The 9,601-nt window shown below is 60.7% G+C and overlaps 2 protein-coding genes across 2 annotated transcripts in view; both read right to left on the bottom strand.

Annotated features, from left to right (window-relative positions):
• SF3B4 (splicing factor 3b subunit 4) overlaps positions 1 to 3,378 on the bottom strand; it is an 8,423-nt gene extending 5,045 nt beyond the window's left edge. The window contains exons 1-4 of the mRNA XM_039710132.1: positions 3,275 to 3,378; positions 2,791 to 2,919; positions 1,279 to 1,821; positions 1 to 79 (exon numbers count right to left, since the gene is read on the bottom strand). Of these exons, the coding sequence (XP_039566066.1) occupies positions 1 to 79; positions 1,279 to 1,821; positions 2,791 to 2,919; positions 3,275 to 3,308 (785 nt within the window). The 5' untranslated portion in view covers positions 3,309 to 3,378. The remainder of the gene's footprint in view (positions 80 to 1,278; positions 1,822 to 2,790; positions 2,920 to 3,274) is intronic.
• MTMR11 (myotubularin related protein 11) lies at positions 3,366 to 8,846 on the bottom strand. The gene is given in 15 exon segments (XM_039710131.1): positions 3,366 to 3,909; positions 4,095 to 4,343; positions 4,788 to 4,988; positions 5,162 to 5,332; positions 5,512 to 5,687; positions 5,771 to 5,841; positions 6,194 to 6,257; positions 6,349 to 6,470; positions 6,552 to 6,640; positions 6,723 to 6,810; positions 6,905 to 7,149; positions 7,257 to 7,399; positions 7,487 to 7,550; positions 7,995 to 8,169; positions 8,171 to 8,846. Coding segments are annotated over 15 exon segments (2,157 nt in total). The 5' UTR covers positions 8,374 to 8,846; the 3' UTR covers positions 3,366 to 3,813.
• Between the last annotated feature and the right edge of the window lie 755 nt (positions 8,847 to 9,601).

The following is a 9,601-nucleotide window of genomic DNA, read 5'->3' on the forward strand; positions in this document are numbered from 1 at the left end:
GGCATGGCCGGGGGCATCCCCGGGGGCAGCGCTCCGGGCGGCGGCACCGGCGGCGGGAAGGAGCCCGGGGGGGGCAGGCCTGCAACACAGAATTCCACACGGTGTCACTCAGGTGCCATGGTTAAATTATCACCAAAAACACAATGTTAGTGTGTGTTGGCTGTGAATCCATGTGTGTGGAATGCAGAGGAAGATAAAAATCCATGAATTCCTCACTTTATCCACACATAAAATAAACTGGATAACGGCCACAGCAGCCTTGGTTATAGGATCCATGCTTAGATAAGGGCCTGCAAATGGGACAAAAACAACCACCCAAATCAGGGTAAGCTGGACCACACAGGGTCCCTTAACGAGGTTTCTATAGCAGCACACAAAAATTAATTAGTCAAAAATTGTTATTCAATTTTTTTTCCTATGCCCCATGTTGGGCACCAAAATCTGTCTTGGTTTGGAAAGTCAGGTGTGTGCTAAGCAAGGCAGGAGCCTCCCCTGAAATGGAAAATAAATAAAATGAAGAAATAAAAATTAAAATAAATAAAATAAACCCTTTTCCTCCGAATTGCTATAAATTTTAAAGAAGGAGGGCCAGTGTGGCAGCAGCTCTCTGGCCCCACAGAGAGACTTTCCCAGGATTTTCCTGGGGAAGGCTGTGAGGAAGCTCAGAGAAAAGAATTAAAACAATTCTTAATTAAACTAATAAATATTAAAATAGTATTTTAATATATAGCATATATTTTTTATATATGCTATATATATATTAAAATAGCATTCTATTAAAATAGCATTATATTTATATATATATGCTAATATATATTAAAATAGCATTATATAAAAATAGCATTATATTTTTTATATATTCTAATATACATTAAAATAGCATTATATAAAAATAGCATTATATTTTAATATATATGCTAATATATGTTAAAACAGCATTATATTAATAGAGCATTATATTTTATATATATGCCAATATATATTAAAATAGCATTATATTAAAATAGCATTATATTTTATATATATGCTAATATATATTAAAATCGCATTATATTAATATAGCATTATATTATATATATGCTAATATATATTAAACTATCATTATATTAACATAGCATTATATTTTAATATAATATATAATTATAAACTAATAAATCAGCCTTCTGAGAACACAACCAGAATCATTATTTTTGCCTTCACTGACACACCCCTGCCAACACACCAGGAATTTCACGACCAGAGCAGCGCCAGCACCTCCCACCCTGCCCTGCCACCCACCTGGAGGGGTGACGCCGGGCCCCAGCGCGGTGACCACGGGCGCGGGCACGGACGGCGGCGGCGGCGCGTCGGCGAACAGCTGGTGGGGCCGGTCGGCCTGGGACAGGGGGTTCTGCGCCGCCAGCAGCCGCTCGGCCGCCGAGCCGTGCCGCTCGCCCTTGGAGTCCTTCTTGAAGGCGTAGGACACGGTGATGGGCCGGTTGCACAGGTACTGCCCGTTCATGGCCTCGATGGCCGCGTCCGAGGCGTCGAAGCTGGCGAAGTTGATGAAGGCGTAGCCCTTGGAGTTGCCCGTGTCGGGGTCCCTCATGATCTTGGGGGTCTGCAGGATGACCCCGAAGGCGCTGAAGGTGTCGTAGAGGAGCTTCTCGTCGATCTCGGGGTCCAGGTTGCCGATGAAGATGTTGGCGCCCACGTCCAGGTTCTTGTTGTGGGCCGAGGCCTTGTTGACCCGGATGGGTTTGCCGTAGAGCTTGATCATGTTCATGATCTTGATGGCGTAGTCGGCGTCCTCCTCGCTCAGGAACTCCACGAAACCGTACCCTGGGGGACCCCACAGGGGCTCAGCACGGCTCAGAGGGGTTTCACAGGGCACCCCACGAGGATTTCGGGACAGAAATCCAGAAGATTTCCCCTGGACCCCAAAAGGATTTCGGGACAGAAATCCAAAAGATTTCCCCTGTACCCCAAAAGGATTTCGGGACAGAAATCCAGAAGATTTCCCCTGGACCCCAAAAGGATTTCGGGACAGAAATCCAGAAGATTCCCCCTGGACCCCTAAAGGATTTCAGGACAGAAATTCTGGACCCCAAAAGGATTTCAGGACAGAAATCCTGCTGGACAGAAATCCAAAAGATTTCCCTTGGACCCCAAAAGAATTTCAGGACAGAATCCCCCCACCTGATTTAAAACCCCAGCTCATTGAAAACCCCATTTAATAATTGACTGAAACCCTCTTGGATTTATTTTAATACCACCTAATACTTGATTCAATCCCCACTTCATTTAAACCATACATGTAGGAATGTGCTCCCCCCGTTGATGGAGTGGCTAAATTATTCTTTGTCTGGTAAAAAAGGAAAAAAAAGGCCAGAAGTTTCTCTCCTCAATTTGGTAAAAGACACCTCATAAGACTTTTAAGATTTCACCTCAGACTTAGGGTTGCCCATTAGACAGAGGCCAAAAAGTCCTGCCTAATTAATTCACTAAAAAAGAGAAGAGAACAAAATAAATAATTGCTTTTGTGGATTGTTTAGCAAAAGCAAGAACCTCTTACCCTTAGCTCAGGTTTTTCCTTGTAAGAGCTTTGCTATTTTACCTTTTATTAAACCTTTTCCAACTCTACCTCAAAAACCATCCTGTAAATTTTATTTAGATCTATCTCAGGCGTGACAAGCTCTCTGAGAGCTCCTAAAACCTGACTCCAAGAGAAGCCCACCACTCCCGAGGGCCAGAGGATGGTCCCCCCCTCTCCCCCAGCCCTGCCCTCGGTGGCATTTTGGGCTCCCTCACCCTGGTGCTGGCCCGTCACCCGGTCCTTGGGCATGTGCGTGTTGACCACGGGCCCGGCCTGCAGGAAGAGCTCCCAGAGCAGCGGCTCGCTGACCTTCTCGTCCAGGCCGCCCACGTACACCGTGGCATCTGCGAGGAACGGAGCTCAGCGCGGGACCCCCACCAACGCCAACCTCCCCTCCGCCCAGCCTTTAATCCACGAAACCCCCCGCCCCTCTTTCTCCTTGGGGAAAAACCACAGCCCACCACGAGCGCGGAGCTCCCCCGGCGCCTCCCTCCGCGTCCCCCGGAGCCCGGAATCCCCTCAGGCGCCTCGCAGGACACACCAAGCACCCCTCATTATTCCCCTCAGAGTGCACCCACAGCACCCCCGCGCTCCCCGCGCACCCAAGGCCTCCCCAGCACCCCCGCGGGGTCCCCCTGAGCGCCCACAGCGCTCCCCCGGTGCCGCCGGTGCCCCCCGGGCCCGTCCCGCCGCTCCCACCCTGGTTCCTCTCCGAGATCGGCCCCGCCGCCATCTTCTCCCGCTCCCCGCGCGCGGCGCCGCGCGCACGCACGCACGCACGCCGCGCGCCTGACGTCAGCGCGCAAGCCCGGCGTCAGCGGGACGGGGCGGGAGCGGCGCCGTGAGGGGGAAGACGCGGCCGCCATCTTGGGTGTGGGCAGGTGTGGCGCTGCCCTTCCCTCTGTCGCGACATGGCACTCCTGTCGCGACATTGCACTCCTGTCGCGACACGGCCCTTCTCTCGCGACACGGCCCTGGCGGCCAGGAGGGCCCTCAGTGCCCGAGGTGCCAGGTCTGGGCTCCCACAGCGTCCCCATCCCCATTCCAGTCCCCGTCCCTCAGCTCCTGGAGCCTCATGGAGGCAGAACAAATTTAATGGAAAAAGCGAGACCCCGTCCAGCACCGGGGACAGCTCGGGAGCCGGCGCTGCCAAGCGCCCAGAGGTGGCCGGGGGCGGCTGTGGGCAGTTTGGAGCCCAGGCCCGAGGGGTCCGGGTGGGCTGCGGTGTCCTTGGGGGCTCAGTGGGGTCTGCGCAGGTTCCAGGCGCCGAGCCGGTCCTGGAGCAGCTGCAGCTCCTCAGCCAGCCCGGCCAGGGACGGGGCCAAGCGCCCACGCTGCGGGGAGAGCATGTCCAGCACAGCGTGGGGACACGGGATCCATCCATCCATCCATCCATCCATCCATCCATCCATCCATCCATCCATCCATCCATCATCCATCATCCATCCATCCCCCAAACCGGGCCCCCCCAGACCCAGACCCCATCCCCAGCCCCCCCGTGCCTCAGTTTCCCCGGTACCTGTTCCTGGGGCAGCCCCCTGAGGTAGCAGCGGTGCCAGAGGCGGATGCAGGGCCCGGCCGTGCAGGGCAGCAGCAGCCCCGGGGGGGGCTGGCGTGTCCCCAGGAGCCCCCCCTGTGTCCCCTGGCTGTCTGAGGGGGACACCCGGGGTGGGGGGCGGCTCCTCCAGGGCAGGGGGTGGGGGCACAAGGAGCCCTTGGCCAGCGTCAGCACCAGCCTGGGCCCCCCCCACGGGCAGGGGGCTGCGGGCTGGCAACGGGGGAACAGCGATTAGGAAAAAATTTTTTTTAAATGGAGGAAAAATTTAAAAAAAAAAAGAGAAAAAAATCCCCTCTTAGGATTTTCCATCAAAGGGAAAACAGGGGAAGGAAAAGCGAGGTGAAAAAATAAGATTTTAGGAATAAAAGGGGCTGAAAAAAAAGAGGAAATGGGGGGAAATGAGGGACTGAGGGGAGGGTGCAGCCCCCCAGGGCAGCCCCACTCACCGTGGCCGGGCTCAGGGTCCCAGCAGGGCCCGGGGGTCCCGGGGGTCCCGCGGGGTTTTTAGGATTTTCCATCAAAGGGAAAACAGGGGAAGGAAAAGCGAGGTGAAAAAATAAGATTTTAGGAATAAAAGGGGCTGAAAAAAAGAGGAAATGGGGGGAAATGAGGGACTGAGGGGAGGGTGCAGCCCCCCAGGGCAGCCCCACTCACCGTGGCCGGGCTCAGGGTCCCAGCAGGGCCCGGGGGTCCCGGGGGTCCCGCGGGGTTCCGGAACTGCTCCCGCTGCTGCCGGGTGAAGCGCCGGCCCCAGGCCCAGACCGGGGGGAAGCCGCAGGGGCGGGGGTCCCCCCTGTGCCCCCCAGGCTCCTGCCAGCCCCCCACGGGCCGGTAGGTCTGGCTGGGCAGCCGGGGCTGCGGGGGAAAGGGGTGGGAAATCAGTGCCCTGTTTGGGATGGGGAAACTGAGGCACGGAGGGGGAAACAAGGGCTAGAATGTGGGGGTGCCCATGCCCAGTTTGGAGGAACTGAGAGTGAGGAGAAAAGGGGTGAAGCGGGAGGGTCTGGGGGTGCTGCCCTGGCTCTCACCAGGCTGCTGCGGCCCCGCTGGCGCTGGCAGCTGAAGCGGAACGTGCTGAAGTAGGGGCTGAAGCTGCTGTCGTGGAGCGCCAGCAGAAAATTCTCGGTGAAGCCGAAATGCGCCGGGAATTGCCACAGGAGCTGCCACGTGCAGTCCAGGAACAGCAGGAACACGGGCGCCTGGGGGGGATGAGGGGTGGGGGCGTCTCACCTCCTCCCGGGGGCAGGAACAGGGGTCTCACCTCCTCCCTGGCAGGGTGACCCCCATGGGGCAGGAATGGGGGTCTTACCTCCTCCCAGGTAGGGTCACCCCCGTGGGGGTCTCACCTCCTCCCGGGGGGCAGGAACGGGGGTCTCCCCTCCTCCCGGGGGCTGTCCTGGCCCAGCAGCCCCAGCCGGCGGGGGAAGGGGTGCCCGGCTGCCACCCACTCCCTCTGCACCAGGCTCTGGAAGCCGGGCAGGGAGCGGGCGTGGGGGTCCCCCAGGAGCTGCACCAGAGAGGCCAGGAGGCAGTTCAGGTCCCGGTCCGAGGGTTCTGGAGGGGGGCACGGTGGTGAGAAGGGGTCTCCTTTGCAGCCCCCTCCCCTCCTTTTGCAGCCCCCAGGCTGGGGCCCCCACCTTGGAGCACCACGGAGCAGCGCTTCCCTGCCAGCAGCGACGCCACCTCCGCTGCTCTTCTCAGGCACGAGCTGGGGGGAAAACAGGGGGTTCAGGGCACCCCAAAATGTCACACGGGTGGCTCATGCACCCACCACAATGCCCCCGTCACCCCACGGTGCCAGGTGGGCTGGGGGGCACATTCCATCCATGGATTTAGGGTGATTTTTCCCCAAAATATCTCCCTACACCCCAAAGTTCCCCTTGTCCCCAGACGTGGTGGTTCATGGACCCACCACAATGCCCCCATCACCCCACAGTGCCAGGTGGGCTGGGGGGGGCACATTCCACCATGGAATGTGGGTTAATCCACCCATGGATTTAGGGTGATTTTTCCCCAAAACACCTCCCTACACCCCAAAGTCCCCCTTGTCCCCTGCTCACCGCACGTGATCCAACCACCGTGTCCCCTCCAGGGCCGAGAGCCACTTCTCCTCTGCCACTGCACCTGCATCCCACGGGATGAGGATTCAGAGGGGCGGGAGCCCAGCCCCCCTGGGGGGTTTGGGGGTCCCCAGGGTTCCCCTGGTGTCACTCACCTGGCAGGCAGAGCGCCCGCAGCCTCAGGTGGGCGAGCTGGATGTCGGCCAGCGTGGGCAGCTCGGCCGTGTCGGCCAACACACACGGCCCACGGCCCCCCAGCAGCAGCTCCTCCAGGCACCTGGGGGGCACAGGGAGCCCCGCGTGGGGCCGGGCTGGGGGTACACCCTGAGTCCCCCACCCCAGACCCCCTGGCACCCACCTCACGTCCTCGCCGCCTGGCTCTGAGGCCGGGTGAAAGCTGGCGGCTCTCAGCAGGTCCCCCCCACCCGGGTGGTGCCAGCACAGGCGCTGCAAGAAAAACGGGGTGACGCCCCCAAATCCCCCCCCCCACAGTGCCCCCCACCCTGCCAGGGCCTGCCCAGGCACTCACAGGCACCCGGCGCTCCTGGAAGTGGGCAAAGGTCCGCTTGAGGTCGTGGTCCAGAAGCCCACTGGGCACCCAGAGGTACTGGGGGAGGCTGTGGGAAGGTGGGACACAGGGTGGGGTCCCCCCAGATCTCAGGTGCCGTTTCTGGGGGCTCAGACAGAGCCGGGGGACCCCCGGGGCTGTACCTGGGGGCCATGTCGAAGCGCTCATTGACAGCGCTCACCCTCCAGCCCGCGGCACCGAGACGCTGCAGCTCCTGCTCCCAGTCCCGCAGGCTCTCGAAGAGCAGCGTGGTGGACGAGCCTTCCTCATCCTCATCCTCATCCTCCTCCTCCTCCTCTGGCGGGGCTTCACCAGGGCTGGTCCAGCCGTCAGCAGCATCCCCCAGCCACGCAGCCTCCTCCCGTGCCTGTGCGATGGCGTTGGCCACCTGCGAGGGCAGCCGGGGCTGGGCTGTGCCGTGGGAGCCCCCCGGGCTTCCTCCGGACCGCGGGGTACCGCGGGCTACCCCGGTACCTCTGCACCTCCCCGGCGTACCCGGAACGCCTGCGGAGCCAGCCCGTTCTCGGGGAAGTAGAAGTGGAGCAGGCGGAAATCCCGGCAGAAGACGGCGAGCTCCTCGGGGATGAACTTGAGCGTGGAGGCGGCCGTCAGCACCTTGGGCTTGGAGAAGCTGCTGGCTGGGGTCGGGGGGGTGAGGCTGTGAGAGCAGCTGAGACCCCAGAGCTGCCCAGCCCACCCCTCGTGTCCCCAGGTGTCCCCAGTACCTGCCACCAGTTTGTGGATGCAGGGCAGGGCCACCTCGTCCTCAGAGCGGAGGGAGCCGGGAGCCTGTGGGAGGGAGGGGAGGGCTGGGAACTGTCCCGGAGTGTCCCCCCAGTCCCAGGGAGGGTGGTGGGGGTGGGTCTGCACCTATGTCCCTTGTGCCTTGTCCCCAACCGTGTCCTGCAGTGAGGAGTTCCCAGGGTGAGCGCGGTGGGTTCTGCAGTCAAGGAGCCGGGATGGGCTGGGATGGGAGGCGGGGGTGCGGTGGGGTGGGGTCGGGATGGGGTCGGGATGTGTTGGGATGGGTTCAGAATGAGCTGGGAAGGGGCCGGGATGTGTTAGGATGGGGTCGGGATGCGCTGGGATGGGGTCGGGATGTGATCAGGATGCGCTGGGATGGGGTCGCGCCGGGGCAGGGCCCCCCCACCCCGGGCAGGCGGCGCGGGGCCCCGCGGTCCCGCTGTTCCCGGGGTTCCCGGTGTCCCCGGTTTCCCTGGGGTCCCCGCGCACCTGGCCGGGCAGGAAGGCGAGGCGGCGGTTGGTGCAGAGCAGCGTTCCCGGCACGGAGCCGCCGCCGTTCCCGCAGCGCTGCCGGGCGCCCGCCGCCTCCTCGAGCACCCGCTCCCCTGCGGGGACCGACACTGGGTCCGGGGCTCCGAGCGCCCCGAGCCTCCCCAAAACCCCCGGCCCCGGCCCTACCTGGGAGCCCGGGGAAGGTCGGACGGCGGCCGCCCGGGGCCCCGCTCATGGCGCAGGGACTTTGGCCGGGCGGGCCCGGAGCGCCGGGGCCGGAGCGGCCCGGGAAGGAGCCCCGAGCGCCCGGCCCGGCTCCGGCATCCCGCCCTCCGCTCCGGCATCCCGCCCTCCCCTGGCACCGCTGCCCCGGCATCCCGCCCCTCGGGGCCCGGGATCCCGCTCATCGCGACCCCTCGGACCCCGGCATCCCGCCCCCCACCGTCGGGGGGAAAGAGGGGGAGCCGGGGCCGGGAGCTCCGCGGGCTCCCCGGGCACCCCAGAAGTTCAGCGTTGGGGTGGGGGCACAGACCCGGGCGGTTCTGGGGTCCGGGTACAGACCCGGGCGGTTCTGGGGTCCCGCAAGCGCTGCCCAGTGCAGGGGAACCCCCAAACCCCGTCAGCAGCAGGGGCCCCTCCCGGGCACACGGCAGGAGGAGCTGCTCGGTGACTCACGGCAGAAGCACGGAGCCTTCCCCTCCCAGCCCTGCACCGGCTCCCGAGCCTCGCCGAGCCCCCACCCCGCACCGGGCAGCCGGTGGACGGTGGCCCCGGGGCTGCCTGTGCCACCCCAGTGCCACGAAACCTCCGGGCACCCCAAAGCCCGGGGCAGCAGTGCCACGAAACCTCCGGGCACCCCAAAGCCCGGGGCAGCAGTGCCAGCTCGTGGCAGGATAAACCCCGACACCACCCAGGCACACGGAAAACTCAAGGGAACTCCAGTTCCAGCTCGGATTCCTGGTGTGTTTCCCCCAGATTTTTGAGGGGGATTGCTTTGGAGCTGCAGCTTGTGCATCCCGGTTTTCCTCCTGCAGCAAGATCACCTGGCACAGGTTCCCGTGGGGTTGGAAAAGCTTTTGGCTCTGGCACCTGGCAGATGAGAGGAATTTCCTGGAGGCTTTGAGCCCGGAGCTGCCAGGGTCAGTCGAGGCCATGGCAGGAGGAAAGATCCTGGAGGAAAATCATCCAGCACAGAGATGGAGCTGGGCATGGTGTGTCCCCCCACAATGCCAGGAAATAGGAAAAACAGGGAGCTGGGAGAGAAAATCCCAATGCCAGAAATCCCATGGGAAACTGCTCCCAGGTTCCACCTTCCACAATCCATCTCCAACCACCCCCAAAGCTCTTTCTCCTCTTTCATTTAAAGCTTCAGCATTCACATGGCTCGTGCTGGGGTTTATCCCTAATTTTGTCCTTTGGTACCAAAGGGAGCCTTGGGATGCAGCTGGGGAAAAGATCAGCAAGGACAGACAGAAACAGGGAGGGAAGGGTCTTTGAATGATTTAAATGAAAGCAAAGAATTAGTACCAAAGTGGAATCACACAATAAATAATATAAATTATAACCCCAAAAAGAAAGAATAAATGGCAACCCCAAAATCCCAA

The sequence above is a fragment of the Passer montanus genome, unplaced genomic scaffold (assembly GCF_014805655.1).
Source record: "Passer montanus isolate IOZ18808 unplaced genomic scaffold, ASM1480565v1 scaffold224, whole genome shotgun sequence".
NCBI lineage: Eukaryota > Metazoa > Chordata > Aves > Passeriformes > Passeridae > Passer > Passer montanus.